Source organism: Micromesistius poutassou (assembly GCF_964030765.1).
Source record: "Micromesistius poutassou genome assembly, chromosome: 7".
Lineage (NCBI taxonomy): Eukaryota > Metazoa > Chordata > Actinopteri > Gadiformes > Gadidae > Micromesistius > Micromesistius poutassou.
In genome coordinates, this window is record NC_140277.1 from 20,433,545 (window position 1) to 20,452,280 (window position 18,736).

Sequence of the window (18,736 nt, forward strand, 5' to 3'; positions counted from 1 at the left end):
AAAAAAAAAGCTTCGGAGAGCATTTTTTTAATGCTTGGTAAACGAAAAGCAATGTGTTCATTATGTATTCATTTTGGAAAGAGTATAACACTGGTAAAGGAGGGGGGGGGGGGGGGGGGGCAATGTATATATAGCATAATGCAACATTCAGGCCAATCATACAATGTGAAATTGATTTGATTATGAAAATAATTGTCATCGTTTTGATTGTAAAACCTCAGATTGCATATCCCATTTATCATTCATTCCATTTGTACTTCATCACTAAGATGCAATGGGCTTGTAAGAAGTGATATGTAATAGTATTTATATGGCACTGTTTGCGCCAACAGCCTACTATGATTGATATGCACTGGTTTATGAGGACGATTTTTTAATAATGTGGGCATGATCAAATTGTATTCTTGCACAACATCTCGCGATAAGGCACCAATTGCCATTTCTACATACATTTTGTTGAAATCTCGCGATATCCCGCGAACATTACCCCATTTTCCAACTCTCCCTCGGTCGGGATTTCGGATCAGAGATATTCACAGGAAAGGGCTTTGGTGAATTAAAGGCCACGCATTGGAAGGTTATACGTTGTATGGCTACATCATTTCACTGGGATCTACTTTATCAAATAATAGAATGGAAATTTGACTATGAGGTAAGAGCAGAATACAAGACGTGTGATGTGGAAGAATGTCCTGAGCGGCTAACGAGCTGACGTTAGCCTCCGGACGGCTAGCCCGGTAGCTCCGTTAATCTGTTGTGTCCGGGGTATGGTCCAGGGGACCGGGGACCCCGGCCCGGGGCGGCCGGTCCGGGGCGGCCGGGGTCCTGCGTGGGGCACACTGGTGACGTTACAGCGGGCTGTTCCGCTCTCTTAGCCCGTGTTTAACAAAGAGGCTACAGACTGCTGTTAGGCTGATGAGCAGCAGCTAAATCACAGCACAGGAGGCTGCTTCAGACGCTGCGTCCTCAGTGCGGGGAGGGTCCCTCCTTCAGTGGGGGGGGGGGGCTCCTTCAGTGCGGGGAGGGTCCCTCCTTCAGTGGGGGGGGGGGGGGCCTCCTTCAGTGTGTGGGGGGGGGGCCTCCTTCAGTGTGGGGAGGGGCCCTCCTTCAGTGTGAGTGGGGGGGCTCCTTCAGTGTGGGGGGTGGGGGGGCCCTCCTTCAGTGTGTGTGGGGGGGCTCCTTCAGTGTGGGGGGTGGGGGGGCCCTCCTTCAGTGTGTGTGGGGGGGGGCCCTCCTTCAGTGTGGGGGGGGGGCCTCCTTCAGTGTGTGGGGTGGGGGGGGCCCTCCTTCAGTGTGTGTGTGTGTGTGGGGGGGCTCCTTCAGTGAGGGGGGCCTCAGGGTACAATATGATGTACTGTCCACGTCCATAAGTCCATCAACATTAACTCCGAGGTGCTGCTTGACGTCCGGTGCGTCCAGTGAGAGACGTCAGGCGAACGCGTCGTATCTGCTCACATTGTGCTCTTGGGCAATGGAGGAGATTCTGCCAGTACCTACAATATGTCCACCTTTCAGATCAAGGCAGTCCCGTTACATCTGTCCACGTGGACGCTCTCTGGTTATATGTGCACCCCTTCTGCCTGGCGGGGGGACATGGGGGTCTCTGCACCAGCTCCAGCTGCAGCCCCGATGTTTTGATGTTGATGTTTGATGTTTTCAGCAGTTGATGTGATTTCAAACATACCACCGGGTAATGAACGTGTACCAGCGAAAAGTTTGGACTTCAACAATCCACCTTCATTGGGGGGGGGGGGGGGTAGTGGATAATCAGAACGTCTCACCGCTCAACAGCCGTGTGGTGAGGAGTTGGAGAGAGCCAGAGGGTAGTGTGGGGAGCGAATGTCTTGGTGTGAGAGAGGCCAACATGTGAACTGTTATGTGTGGCTGTCTACAGACGGGTAATGAAGAAGTGAGCTGGAGCTGATAGCACTAAGTGCTGTGGGGCTGGAGCCATTTCTGTTACACCATGGCAGTCGACAGCTCTGGAATGGTGACTGACACCTCGGTGCTTTGTGGCGGCGGTGGTGGAGGAGTTAAACAGGGGCTTCCACGGCCAAAGGGAAGGAAACAATTTGTAGCCAAACCCAGTAAGGTTCACTCCAACTCAAGGTTGGACCAGTGGGGTAATACACATGATTAAAGCCATGTGTCTATAGCTCCTTCCCTACATCCACCCAACAAAGGACTCATGTTTATTGATGCGCTCTTGCTACATTTAGTTTCATAATTACTAAACCAGGGGAAATGGTGTGTGTGTGTGTGTGTGTGTGTGTGTGTGTGTGTGTGTGTGTGTGTGTGTGTGTGTGTGTGTGTGTGTGTGTGTGTGTGTGTGTGTGTGTGTGTGTGTGTGTGTGTGTGTGTGTGTGTGTGAGAGAGAGAAAGGGCAGTGGCTTGCGCAGACTGCATAAGATAACCTATTGGTGTGTCAAAGCGGTTTGAAGCGCTGTGTATCGTCTCCTGTGTCTGGGGCACCCACATCTACCTTAGGGGTTGATAGTAGCAAACACTGCAATACATGTCGGTGGATGCACATGGGCTGGTCAAGTTTGAAGTGAGAGTTCAACTTGAATTCAGTTTTCATCTCATCTGTGAAGTACAGTGCTGTTTGTTCCAGATGAGTCATTGTTGGCATCTGTAAGGAGTAATAATGAACGATCAGGTCCTCTTCTAACCCTAACCCTCAAAGTGTGTGTGTGTGTGTGTGTGTGTGTGTGTGTGTGTGTGTGTGTGTGTGTGTGTGTGTGTGTGTGTGTGTGTGTGTGTGTGTGTGTGTGTGTGTGTGTGTGTGTGTGTGTTTTTAATCAGGGTAGGGGGATGCTAAGTAACCAGTTTAACTAGGTCAGAGGAACAAAGGCTAACACACACATAGACGCACACACACACACACACGCTCCCTTCAATAGGCGAAGGACGTGGAACAGTAGAGGAGAGGATGCCACTGTGAGCGTTTGGGTTTCTGAAGGTCCTGCATACTGAGTATGCAGGACTGCTTGTTTCCAGAAGTAAAAGCCAATCACTATCAGTCTGCTACTCGGACCCCCACATCCATCCAAGTCCTTTTGAAACAACAAGATATGGGTTAGTGCAAGTGCAAAACACTACTGCTATTTTGTTGTGTGTGTAAAGATACCATTACCAACTGTAATGCTAATGTCTAAAATGCAGTAGGAAGAAACGTGACAAAAATAATAAACTTAAAAACATAAACTGTATTTTTTGTATCAAAACATAGTAGTTACTAATGATCTAATATTGTATGGATTGCTTCCTCAATTTTGTCTGTTCCATAACCTGAGGAGTATATTGTTCGGACTTGAATGAATGAATGAATAACCTAGAATCTTCTCAGATACTGTAAATTAGTTCCAAACAACCAATCCCATACAAATCAATGCATACATTGGATTTTCATAGCTGTCTGGCCTATACTTGATAACAGGCCAGAAAGCACTTGTGCTATCATTAGGAATCCAGAGTATCTGTGGCTGCCTCATGTTATTATTGCGACTTTTGGAATATGTCTTGAATCTAAATGCCTACACCAAAGCCTCTGTTGTATTCGTGGAGGTCTCCAAAGACTCTGGAACCTTTAGGGGCCGCTTTGTTTAAAGGTCAAGGTCAGCCCAGACACCTGGAGGCCGACAATAGGTGGACCTTGGTACAAGCCTTCCCACGCTGAACCTGGGCCTTCGTGGAGCCCTAATGACCGTCTGCATCGTTTTCTCTGTACTGTGAAACTTTTGGAAAACTTCCAAAAGCCACAGGTACAAATTGCACACAATTTAGAACACATGCTCTATGATGTGTCTGATTTAAAATTGCCAGAAATAATTTTGATTGCATAAAATGGCCAGCTTGTGCGGTATCAAAATGTTCCAACCTTCAGTCAATCATCCTTCCCTCTGAGAATGAGCAGGATGGGCTTGTGGCTGTGAATTCACATCCATAATGCTTGCACTTAAAATTAGCTCATTTTCTTTCTTTTATATCTTCGTTGGCATTTGTTGAAGCTTTTCATTGTCTGTCAGGCTAGTGTGTGTGTGTGTGTGTGTGTGTGTGTGTGTGTGTGTGTGTGTGTGTGTGTGTGTGTGTGTGTGTGTGTGTGTGTGTGTGTGTGTGTGTGTGTGTGTGTGTGTGTGTGTGTGTGTGTGTGTGTGTGTGTGTGTGAGAGACCAAGGTTGGCCTCTTAACTGCAGGGCTCAACTCTTAGGTTTTTCCCACTTACCCGGTCGGCCAGTGGGTCTGAATTCTACTGACCCAGTGGTCTGAATTCTACTGACCCAGTGGTCTGAATTCTACTGACCCAGTGGTCTGAATTCTACTGACCCAGTGGTCTGAATTCTACTGACCCAGTGGTCTGAATTCTACTGACCCGGTGGTCTGAATTCTACTGACCCAGTGGTCTGAATTCTACTGACCCGGTGGTCTGAATTCTACTGACCCAGTGGTCTGAATTCTACTGACCCGGTGGTCTGAATTCTACTGACCCAGTGGGTCTGAATTCTACTGACCCAGTGGTCTGAATTCTACTGACCCAGTAGGTCTGAATTCTACTGACCCAGTGGGTCTGAATTCTACTGACCCAGTGGGTCTGAATTCTACTGACCCGGTCGGCCAGTGGGTCTGAATTCTACTGACCCAGTGGGTCTGAATTCTACTTGCCCAAAGTAAATTTTTACTGGCCTGATACAAATAGTTTTTTTATTAGTGGTTATCAAATAACGGTAGACTCAAGTAAATTGAAAGTAAAGTAAAGTTGAAAGTAAAGTAAATCAAATAATTCATCAAGCATTTTCCGACGCGGGCAAGGGGAGGGGGTAACATAAGGATAACTTTATCGATGAGGATCGGGAAAAAAGGATTTGAAAGTATTATTGTTTTGGTGCTTTTAGTCCTTCACTTGCCTGAACGGGCAAGCGGGTTATCATAGTTGCCCGACGTGGCGTTTTAGTTGCCCGGGCCATCAGGCAATCCCTGCATTGAGCCCTGGATTGGCTTGCAAGGTTAAAATTCCTGCCTCCAGAAAGGAACTGGTGTGTTTGGAAGCTTAAGGGTCATCTCATGGTTGTAAAGGTAAGGACATCCCTCTGGTGGGGTCCTCCAGACCAGTGGAGGCTGGGATCCGAGCTAATCAAGAAGCATAGGTCTTCTGAAAAGTGCTCTTCTTCTCATTTAAATGAACGTACACCAGCCCCAGATAGTCAAAGTTTCTCCTTGTGATATGAGTCAGTGTCAGCACTGCATCACTCCAGTGGGAGTGAATTATATTCGAGCAGGGCATTTGCAGACATAAGCTCCTTATCACAACCACTGCTGTCATTCTTTTGTTTTAGGTGTGGCCTATCTGAAGACTGACTGAACCATGGCACAGTTCCCGACCACATTTGCAGGTTTGTTTTGTTGCCTGCCCGTTTCCTCATCTCATGTCTCATGTGTTTTCCTCTGCCTGTCTTTCTGCTAGTCTACATATGAGTCTCATTTGCTTAGGATGCACAGAGCCCAGTGTGGTCCAACATACATGTTAGAGACCTGTGTCATGTCAGAAGTATCCTCCAGTGCAGTGTTTCCCAAACCTTTTCTCTGGGGACCCAACTTTGTTTTATGCATGTGCTATTGAAAAAATAATAGTTAACAGGCTATCTGATTGTTGTTATTTCCTCATCAGTAAAACAAACACAATGTACGCTAGCCTTTCATACTAGCTTCAATATAAGTTCAATTGTCAGAACAATACAAACATTCAGTTCTATCAAAAACATGCTTCTTGTTTAAAGTTCTTTTTAAAACAGGTAGGCTTGTGTGCAGCTATAGTTGTCAAACAGTCGATCAATTCAAACTGTCAACAATCAATTCCACCACCTAAGATAAGATAAAACTTAATATATCCCTCAGGGGAAAAATTCAGATGTTTCAGCAGCAAGAAGTTAGTAAGACTGATAGATACAAAATAGTGCCAAAGTAAGGATAAACAGAATACAAAAAGACAAATAGTAAAACTATAGTAAGTAAACGTATGTTGTAGTAATTCACAGTATAAACTTCAGGTCTATTGTCAACTCTCATTAGGCACATGATGAGCTAGTTACCTGGCTATTGTGATCAGTGGGCCTGCTTGCTTTTTAGTAGTTTTATCTTGTTTTTGGGAGAGAAAAAAAATATATATATATTTTTTGGTAAAAAAGAAAATTGGGCAACTCAAATAAAATCTCCCACTACCCACACTGGGTCTTGACCCAGTGTTTGGAAAAGACTCCTCTAGTGTCCTCTCTTTAGAGATACACTAGAGGCCACTCTCTTGATGACATTCATTCATTTATTGCCAACTAGGCAGTTCTTTATGTGAACGATGGGCAGCTTGTCATGCTGCCATTGGACGAGGCTTCTCCTCAAGCTGTCTCTCGGGGTTTCAGAACAATGATGCTATGTGAAGTATGCAAGGTCTCCGGAGGTGTGCATGTGGGTCAACGTTACGTACTGCATACAATGTTTTTTAAGCACACTTTCTCATATTCCTAATCTGGATTAATGGATAAATGAAGGATTGTATTAAACACATTTTCACCTCCTCAGGTAGTGAATGTTCTTTTTCAGTTAAAGTTTTTATCAAGTCCTATTTTTTTTACAGGTGCCATGACATGCCACCAGGTGTGGTGTGATTAGCCGTTTTGGAAATCTGCCCCTTATGACATCATAAGGGTCAGAAAGTGGGCGTGTCCACCTAGATGTGTGCTGGATAGATCAGTCCACCAGCCTACCCAGTGGACTGTAGCAAACGTTGCTCATCTATCCGTCACACATCTAGGTGGACACGCCCACCCGTGATGTCATAAGGGGCTGATTTCCAAAAGGGCTGATCACACCACACCTGGTGGGGTGTGGTTATACATCCTTGATTGTCGGACAATATTGCGAGTACAGACTGAACACTCTGACCTCGTGGTTAGAGTGTGATGTTCAGAGTCTCACTCTGCTCTCTACTAGCTGTGTGCCCAGATACTGATATTTGCAGATTGGGTTGTCCTTATCTCTAGGTCATTGCACCCTAAATGTTCAACTTAATCATGAATGTTCATGGCCATTCCCAGATCGGCCCTTATATATTTTCTACAAGGCTTGGTATCACACGTCTTCTTAATGTTTTGTTAAATTTGTTTACTGAAAAGCAGGGTTTATATTAGTCATCGACCGATAAGTATAGGCCGACATCATTGGGTCATTTTTATGATGTCAATTGAGGGAGCAAAAGCGCTATCGGCTCCAAATATCGGCTCAAGAAAGTGGGCAGCCCGTTGGCTAACGGGATCAACCCTGAAGAAGTCCAGACCGGGCCAGCCCTACTTCATTCATTTGTTAAGTTCAGTACTGTAGACTGTCCACTGCTCATTCTTTCTGTGTGTATGTGTGTGTGTGTGTGTGTGTGTGTGTGTGTGTGTGTGTGTGTGTGTGTGTGTTAGGTCCAGTATCAGATGTGTTTATGATCTCGGTGGACGAGAGGGCGAAACATGACCAGCAGTTCCACAGTCTGGCCCCTGCTGGAGGGTATATCACAGGTAACGTCACATACACAAGCGCCTACTGCACTGTAGAACAATCTTTCTTCATATTATTCTCACCTATAGTAGTTATGATAACTCTTGGATGGTTGGATGACCTGATCACCTCTATTGATCCCTAGGGGACCAGGCCAGGAACTTCTTTCTCCAGTCTGGACTGCCTCCTCCAATCCTGGCCCAGATCTGGTGAGTCACGTGACCTGTGATTAGATGTATTTACCTCCATTCAAATCCTCTAACCATTAAGGTGAATCCTTTTTATTTTGTACAATTTAAATATGCTTTTTAGCAATGCTTGTAATTCAGCATTAGAGAAATTGCACACATTCTATATTTTGAAAAGCACATTCATATATTTGATACTGTAACACGTCCAACAAAACTGGTGTAATTGAACTAGTATATTACTAGAGTTGATATAGGTTGAACTAGTATATTACTAGAGTTTATATAGGTTGAACTAGTATATTACTAGAGTTGATATAGGTTGAACTAGTATATTACTAGAGTTGATATAGGTTGAACTAGTATATTACTAGAGTTGATATAGGTTGAACTAGTATATTACTAGAGTTGATATAGGTTGAACTAGTATATTACTAGAGTTGATATAGGTTGAACTAGTATATTACTAGAGTTGATATAGGTTGAACTAGTATATTACTAGAGTTGATATAGGTTGAACTAGTATATTACTAGAGTCTATATAGGTTGTGTAATTGAACTAGTATATATAGTATACTACTACTATAGAACCTAAACCGGGCTAGGGAGTGTAGCTGCTCCGTTCTCTTCACTTCTGTACTTTAGGTTCTTCTTTCTGCTGTCCACTCTTCTGTTGATATAATAAATACAGTATTGATATTGCCGCAAAAAGAGTCTGCATCACGGGTTGGTGGCCTGACCCGCCATCTTGGATGTGTTTTAAACAAAACAGCAGGACTTCCACTGCCTCCTTTGTGCTCCCGCCCGGCCTCCTCTGCTGAAGTACTGCGGGCTGTAGAGTGTCTCCTGGATGTGTGGACACTAATCTCCTGTTGTGTGTTTCATGTGTGAAAGGACGACTGCTCATCAGCGGACTCTCCTGAGTTTATCTGGAGTGCATGTCTGAAAGGCCCAGTCTCTGGGCTGAAGGTGTCTGCTGCTAAATGATTGAAACACGGACAGTAGCAGATCATAATGTGTGTTTGCGTGTGTGTCTGCAGGGCTCTGGCTGACATGAACAGTGACGGCCGTATGGATATCTACGAGTTCTCTATAGCCATGAAACTCATCAAGCTGAAGCTCCAGGGCCACCCTCTGCCCCCCAGCCTGCCCCCCAGCATGACCCCCCCGCTGCCCCCGCAGACGACCTTTGGTGAGTCTTCACCTTTCTTCAGCTGACCCCATCACAACCTCTAATGAGATCAGACCCCATCACAACCTCTAATGAGATCAGACCCCATCACCAACCTCTAATGAGATCAGACCCCATCACAACCTCTAATGAGATCAGACCCCATCACAACCTCTAATGAGATCAGACCCCATCACAACCTCTAATGAGATCAGACCCCATCACAACCTTTAATGAGATCAGACCCCATCACAACCTCTAATGAGATCAGACCCCATCACAACCTTTAATGAGATCAGACCCCATCACAACCTCTAATGAGATCAGACCCCATCACCAACCTTTAATGAGATCAGACCCCATCACAACCTTTAATGAGATGATCAGACCCCATCACCAACCTTTAATGAGATCAGACCCCATCACAACCTCTAATGAGATCAGACCCCATCACAACCTTTAATGAGATGATCAGACCCCATCACCAACCTTTAATGAGATCAGACCCCATCACAACCTCTAATGAGATCAGACCCCATCACCAACCTTTAATGAGATCAGACCCCATCACAACCTTTAATGAGATGATCAGACCCCATCACAACCTTTAATGAGATCAGACCCCATCACAACCTCTAATGAGATCAGACCCCATCACAACCTCTAATGAGATCAGACCCCATCACAACCTCTAATGAGATGATCAGACCCCATCACAACCTTTAATGAGATCAGACCCCATCACAACCTTTAATGAGATCAGACCCCATCACCAACCTTTAATGAGATGATCAGACCCCATCACCAACCTTTAATGAGATCAGACCCCATCACAACCTTTAATGAAATCAGACCCCATCACCAACCTCTAATGAGATCAGACCCCATCACAACCTCTAATGAGATCAGACCCCATCACCACCTTTAATGAGATCAGACCCCATCACAACCTTTAATGAGATCAGACCCCATCACAACCTTTAATGAGATCAGACCCCATCACAACCTTTAATGAGATCAGACCCCATCACAACCTCTAATGAGATCAGACCCCATCACAACCTTTAATGAGATCAGACCCCATCACAACCTTTAATGAGATCAGACCCCATCACAACCTTTAATGAGATCAGACCCCATCACAACCTTTAATGAGATCAGACCCCATCACAACCTTTAATGAGATCAGACCCCATCACCAACCTTTAATGAGATCAGACCCCATCACCAACCTTTAATGAGATGATCAGACCCCATCACCAACCTTTAATGAGATCAGACCCCATCACAACCTCTAATGAGATCAGACCCCATCACAACCTCTAATGAGATCAGACCCCATCACAACCTTTAATGAGATCAGACCCCATCACAACCTTTAATGAGATGATCAGACCCCATCACCAACCTTTAATGAGATCAGACCCCATCACAACCTTTAATGAGATCTGACCCCATCACCAACCTTTAATGAGATCAGACCCCATCACAACCTCTAATGAGATCAGACCCCATCACAACCTTTAATGAGATCAGACCCCATCACAACCTTTAATGAGATCAGACCCCATCACAACCTTTAATGAGATCAGACCCCATCACAACCTTTAATGAGATCAGACCCCATCACAACCTTTAATGAGATCAGACCCCATCACAACCTTTAATGAGATCAGACCCCATCACCAACCTTTAATGAGATCAGACCCCATCACCAACCTTTAATGAGATGATCAGACCCCATCACCAACCTTTAATGAGATGATCAGACCCCATCACCAACCTTTAATGAGATCTGACCCCATCACCAACCTTTAATGAGATCAGACCCCATCACCAACCTTTAATGAGATCAGACCCCATCACAACCTCTAATGAGATCAGACCCCATCACAACCTTTAATGAGATGATCAGACCCCATCACCAACCTTTAATGAGATGATCAGACCCCATCACCAACCTTTAATGAGATCAGACCCCATCACAACCTTTAATGAGATGATCAGACCCCATCACCAACCTTTAATGAGATCAGACCCCATCACAACCTTTAATGAGATCAGACCCCATCACAACCTTTAATGAGATGATCAGACCCCATCACAACCTTTAATGAGATCAGACCCCATCACAACCTCTAATGAGATCAGACCCCATCACAACCTTTAATGAGATCAGACCCCATCACAACCTTTAATGAGATGATCAGACCCCATCACAACCTCTAATGAGATCAGACCCCATCACAACCTTTAATGAGATCAGACCCCATCACCAACCTTTAATGAGATGATCAGACCCCATCACCAACCTTTAATGAGATCAGACCCCATCACAACCTTTAATGAAATCAGACCCCATCACAACCTTTAATGAGATCAGACCCCATCACAACCTCTAATGAGATCAGACCCCATCACAACCTTTAATGAGATCAGACCCCATCACAACCTTTAATGAGATCAGACCCCATCACAACCTTTAATGAGATGATCAGACCCCATCACAACCTCTAATGAGATCAGACCCCATCACAACCTTTAATGAGATCAGACCCCATCACAACCTTTAATGAGATCAGACCCCATCACCAACCTTTAATGAGATGATCAGACCCCATCACCAACCTTTAATGAGATCAGACCCCATCACAACCTTTAATGAGATCAGACCCCATCACAACCTCTAATGAGATCAGACCCCATCACCAACCTTTAATGAGATCAGACCCCATCACAACCTTTAATGAGATGATCAGACCCCATCACCAACCTTTAATGAGATCTGACCCCATCACAACCTTTAATGAGATGATCAGACCCCATCACAACCTTTAATGAGATCAGACCCCATCACAACCTTTAATGAGATCAGACCCCATCACAACCTTTAATGAGATGATCAGACCCCATCACAACCTCTAATGAGATCAGACCCCATCACAACCTCTAATGAGATCAGACCCCATCACCAACCTTTAATGAGATCAGACCCCATCACAACCTTTAATGAGATCAGACCCCATCACAACCTTTAATGAGATCAGACCCCATCACAACCTTTAATGAGATGATCAGACCCCATCACCAACCTTTAATGAGGTCAGACCCCATCACAACCTTTAATGAGATGATCAGACCCCATCACAACCTTTAATGAGATCAGACCCCATCACAACCTCTAATGAGGTCAGACCCCATCACAACCTTTAATGAGATGATCAGACCCCATCACCAACCTTTAATGAGATGATCAGACCCCATCACAACCTTTAATGAGATGATCAGACCCCATCACAACCTTTAATGAGATGATCAGACCCCATCACAACCTTTAATGAGATGATCAGACCCCATCACAACCTTTAATGAGATCAGACCCCATCACAACCTTTAATGAGATGATCAGACCCCATCACAACCTTTAATGAGATGATCAGACCCCATCACAACCTCTAATGAGATCAGACCCCATCACAACCTTTAATGAGATCAGACCCCATCACCAACCTTTAATGAGATCAGACCCCATCACAACCTCTAATGAGATCAGACCCCATCACAACCTTTAATGAGATCAGACCCCATCACAACCTTTAATGAGATCAGACCCCATCACAACCTTTAATGAGATCAGACCCCATCACAACCTTTAATGAGATCAGACCCCATCACAACCTTTAATGAGATCAGACCCCATCACAACCTTTAATGAGATCAGACCCCATCACCAACCTTTAATGAGATCAGACCCCATCACCAACCTTTAATGAGATGATCAGACCCCATCACCAACCTTTAATGAGATCTGACCCCATCACCAACCTTTAATGAGATCAGACCCCATCACCAACCTTTAATGAGATCAGACCCCATCACAACCTCTAATGAGATCAGACCCCATCACAACCTTTAATGAGATGATCAGACCCCATCACCAACCTTTAATGAGATGATCAGACCCCATCACCAACCTTTAATGAGATCAGACCCCATCACAACCTTTAATGAGATGATCAGACCCCATCACCAACCTTTAATGAGATCAGACCCCATCACAACCTTTAATGAGATCAGACCCCATCACAACCTTTAATGAGATGATCAGACCCCATCACAACCTTTAATGAGATCAGACCCCATCACAACCTCTAATGAGATCAGACCCCATCACAACCTTTAATGAGATCAGACCCCATCACAACCTTTAATGAGATGATCAGACCCCATCACAACCTCTAATGAGATCAGACCCCATCACAACCTTTAATGAGATCAGACCCCATCACCAACCTTTAATGAGATGATCAGACCCCATCACCAACCTTTAATGAGATCAGACCCCATCACAACCTTTAATGAGATCAGACCCCATCACAACCTTTAATGAGATCAGACCCCATCACAACCTTTAATGAGATCAGACCCCATCACCAACCTTTAATGAGATCAGACCCCATCACCAACCTTTAATGAGATGATCAGACCCCATCACCAACCTTTAATGAGATCTGACCCCATCACCAACCTTTAATGAGATCAGACCCCATCACCAACCTTTAATGAGATCAGACCCCATCACAACCTCTAATGAGATCAGACCCCATCACAACCTTTAATGAGATGATCAGACCCCATCACCAACCTTTAATGAGATGATCAGACCCCATCACCAACCTTTAATGAGATCAGACCCCATCACAACCTTTAATGAGATGATCAGACCCCATCACCAACCTTTAATGAGATCAGACCCCATCACAACCTTTAATGAGATCAGACCCCATCACAACCTTTAATGAGATGATCAGACCCCATCACAACCTTTAATGAGATCAGACCCCATCACAACCTCTAATGAGATCAGACCCCATCACAACCTTTAATGAGATCAGACCCCATCACAACCTTTAATGAGATGATCAGACCCCATCACAACCTCTAATGAGATCAGACCCCATCACAACCTTTAATGAGATCAGACCCCATCACCAACCTTTAATGAGATGATCAGACCCCATCACCAACCTTTAATGAGATCAGACCCCATCACAACCTTTAATGAAATCAGACCCCATCACAACCTTTAATGAGATCAGACCCCATCACAACCTCTAATGAGATCAGACCCCATCACAACCTTTAATGAGATCAGACCCCATCACAACCTTTAATGAGATCAGACCCCATCACAACCTTTAATGAGATGATCAGACCCCATCACAACCTCTAATGAGATCAGACCCCATCACAACCTTTAATGAGATCAGACCCCATCACAACCTTTAATGAGATCAGACCCCATCACCAACCTTTAATGAGATGATCAGACCCCATCACCAACCTTTAATGAGATCAGACCCCATCACAACCTTTAATGAGATCAGACCCCATCACAACCTCTAATGAGATCAGACCCCATCACCAACCTTTAATGAGATCAGACCCCATCACAACCTTTAATGAGATGATCAGACCCCATCACCAACCTTTAATGAGATCTGACCCCATCACAACCTTTAATGAGATGATCAGACCCCATCACAACCTTTAATGAGATCAGACCCCATCACAACCTTTAATGAGATCAGACCCCATCACAACCTTTAATGAGATGATCAGACCCCATCACAACCTCTAATGAGATCAGACCCCATCACAACCTCTAATGAGATCAGACCCCATCACCAACCTTTAATGAGATCAGACCCCATCACAACCTTTAATGAGATCAGACCCCATCACAACCTTTAATGAGATCAGACCCCATCACAACCTTTAATGAGATGATCAGACCCCATCACCAACCTTTAATGAGGTCAGACCCCATCACAACCTTTAATGAGATGATCAGACCCCATCACAACCTTTAATGAGATCAGACCCCATCACAACCTCTAATGAGGTCAGACCCCATCACAACCTTTAATGAGATGATCAGACCCCATCACCAACCTTTAATGAGATGATCAGACCCCATCACAACCTTTAATGAGATGATCAGACCCCATCACAACCTTTAATGAGATGATCAGACCCCATCACAACCTTTAATGAGATGATCAGACCCCATCACAACCTTTAATGAGATCAGACCCCATCACAACCTTTAATGAGATGATCAGACCCCATCACAACCTTTAATGAGATGATCAGACCCCATCACAACCTTTAATGAGATCAGACCCCATCACAGCCTTTAATGAGATCAGACCCCATCACAACCTTTAATGAGATGATCAGACCCCATCACAACCTTTAATGAGATCAGACCCCATCACAACCTCTAATGAGATCAGACCCCATCACAACCTTTAATGAGATCAGACCCCATCACAACCTTTAATGAGATGATCAGACCCCATCACAACCTCTAATGAGATCAGACCCCATCACAACCTTTAATGAGATCAGACCCCATCACCAACCTTTAATGAGATGATCAGACCCCATCACCAACCTTTAATGAGATCAGACCCCATCACAACCTTTAATGAAATCAGACCCCATCACAACCTTTAATGAGATCAGACCCCATCACAACCTCTAATGAGATCAGACCCCATCACAACCTTTAATGAGATCAGACCCCATCACAACCTTTAATGAGATCAGACCCCATCACAACCTTTAATGAGATGATCAGACCCCATCACAACCTCTAATGAGATCAGACCCCATCACAACCTTTAATGAGATCAGACCCCATCACAACCTTTAATGAGATCAGACCCCATCACCAACCTTTAATGAGATGATCAGACCCCATCACCAACCTTTAATGAGATCAGACCCCATCACAACCTTTAATGAGATCAGACCCCATCACAACCTCTAATGAGATCAGACCCCATCACCAACCTTTAATGAGATCAGACCCCATCACAACCTTTAATGAGATGATCAGACCCCATCACCAACCTTTAATGAGATCTGACCCCATCACAACCTTTAATGAGATGATCAGACCCCATCACAACCTTTAATGAGATCAGACCCCATCACAACCTTTAATGAGATCAGACCCCATCACAACCTTTAATGAGATGATCAGACCCCATCACAACCTCTAATGAGATCAGACCCCATCACAACCTCTAATGAGATCAGACCCCATCACCAACCTTTAATGAGATCAGACCCCATCACAACCTTTAATGAGATCAGACCCCATCACAACCTTTAATGAGATCAGACCCCATCACAACCTTTAATGAGATGATCAGACCCCATCACCAACCTTTAATGAGGTCAGACCCCATCACAACCTTTAATGAGATGATCAGACCCCATCACAACCTTTAATGAGATCAGACCCCATCACAACCTCTAATGAGGTCAGACCCCATCACAACCTTTAATGAGATGATCAGACCCCATCACCAACCTTTAATGAGATGATCAGACCCCATCACAACCTTTAATGAGATGATCAGACCCCATCACAACCTTTAATGAGATGATCAGACCCCATCACAACCTTTAATGAGATGATCAGACCCCATCACAACCTTTAATGAGATCAGACCCCATCACAACCTTTAATGAGATGATCAGACCCCATCACAACCTTTAATGAGATGATCAGACCCCATCACAACCTCTAATGAGATCAGACCCCATCACAACCTTTAATGAGATCAGACCCCATCACCAACCTTTAATGAGATCAGACCCCATCACAACCTCTAATGAGATCAGACCCCATCACAACCTTTAATGAGATCAGACCCCATCACAACCTTTAATGAGATCAGACCCCATCACAACCTTTAATGAGATCAGACCCCATCACAACCTTTAATGAGATCAGACCCCATCACAACCTTTAATGAGATCAGACCCCATCACAACCTTTAATGAGATCAGACCCCATCACCAACCTTTAATGAGATCAGACCCCATCACCAACCTTTAATGAGATGATCAGACCCCATCACCAACCTTTAATGAGATCTGACCCCATCACCAACCTTTAATGAGATCAGACCCCATCACCAACCTTTAATGAGATCAGACCCCATCACAACCTCTAATGAGATCAGACCCCATCACAACCTTTAATGAGATGATCAGACCCCATCACCAACCTTTAATGAGATGATCAGACCCCATCACCAACCTTTAATGAGATCAGACCCCATCACAACCTTTAATGAGATGATCAGACCCCATCACCAACCTTTAATGAGATCAGACCCCATCACAACCTTTAATGAGATCAGACCCCATCACAACCTTTAATGAGATGATCAGACCCCATCACAACCTTTAATGAGATCAGACCCCATCACAACCTCTAATGAGATCAGACCCCATCACAACCTTTAATGAGATCAGACCCCATCACAACCTTTAATGAGATGATCAGACCCCATCACAACCTCTAATGAGATCAGACCCCATCACAACCTTTAATGAGATCAGACCCCATCACCAACCTTTAATGAGATGATCAGACCCCATCACCAACCTTTAATGAGATCAGACCCCATCACAACCTTTAATGAGATCAGACCCCATCACAACCTTTAATGAGATCAGACCCCATCACAACCTTTAATGAGATCAGACCCCATCACCAACCTTTAATGAGATCAGACCCCATCACCAACCTTTAATGAGATGATCAGACCCCATCACCAACCTTTAATGAGATCTGACCCCATCACCAACCTTTAATGAGATCAGACCCCATCACCAACCTTTAATGAGATCAGACCCCATCACAACCTCTAATGAGATCAGACCCCATCACAACCTTTAATGAGATGATCAGACCCCATCACCAACCTTTAATGAGATGATCAGACCCCATCACCAACCTTTAATGAGATCAGACCCCATCACAACCTTTAATGAGATGATCAGACCCCATCACCAACCTTTAATGAGATCAGACCCCATCACAACCTTTAATGAGATCAGACCCCATCACAACCTTTAATGAGATGATCAGACCCCATCACAACCTTTAATGAGATCAGACCCCATCACAACCTCTAATGAGATCAGACCCCATCACAACCTTTAATGAGATCAGACCCCATCACAACCTTTAATGAGATGATCAGACCCCATCACAACCTCTAATGAGATCAGACCCCATCACAACCTTTAATGAGATCAGACCCCATCACCAACCTTTAATGAGATGATCAGACCCCATCACCAACCTTTAATGAGATCAGACCCCATCACAACCTTTAATGAAATCAGACCCCATCACAACCTTTAATGAGATCAGACCCCATCACAACCTCTAATGAGATCAGACCCCATCACAACCTTTAATGAGATCAGACCCCATCACAACCTTTAATGAGATCAGACCCCATCACAACCTTTAATGAGATGATCAGACCCCATCACAACCTCTAATGAGATCAGACCCCATCACAACCTTTAATGAGATCAGACCCCATCACAACCTTTAATGAGATCAGACCCCATCACCAACCTTTAATGAGATGATCAGACCCCATCACCAACCTTTAATGAGATCAGACCCCATCACAACCTTTAATGAGATCAGACCCCATCACAACCTCTAATGAGATCAGACCCCATCACCAACCTTTAATGAGATCAGACCCCATCACAACCTTTAATGAGATGATCAGACCCCATCACCAACCTTTAATGAGATCTGACCCCATCACAACCTTTAATGAGATGATCAGACCCCATCACAACCTTTAATGAGATCAGACCCCATCACAACCTTTAATGAGATCAGACCCCATCACAACCTTTAATGAGATGATCAGACCCCATCACAACCTCTAATGAGATCAGACCCCATCACAACCTCTAATGAGATCAGACCCCATCACCAACCTTTAAT

General features: G+C 44.5%; 1 protein-coding gene across 1 annotated transcript in view; it reads left to right on the plus strand.

Moving 5' to 3' along the window:
• The first annotated feature begins 500 nt into the window (after positions 1-500).
• Positions 501-18,736, plus strand: part of itsn1 (intersectin 1 (SH3 domain protein)) — a 98,541-nt gene continuing 80,305 nt past the window's right edge. Inside the window, exons 1-5 of the mRNA XM_084470802.1 lie at positions 501-652; positions 5,334-5,390; positions 7,455-7,550; positions 7,676-7,739; positions 8,759-8,910. Coding sequence (XP_084326928.1) covers positions 5,363-5,390; positions 7,455-7,550; positions 7,676-7,739; positions 8,759-8,910 — 340 coding nt within the window. The 5' untranslated portion in view covers positions 501-652; positions 5,334-5,362. The remainder of the gene's footprint in view (positions 653-5,333; positions 5,391-7,454; positions 7,551-7,675; positions 7,740-8,758; positions 8,911-18,736) is intronic.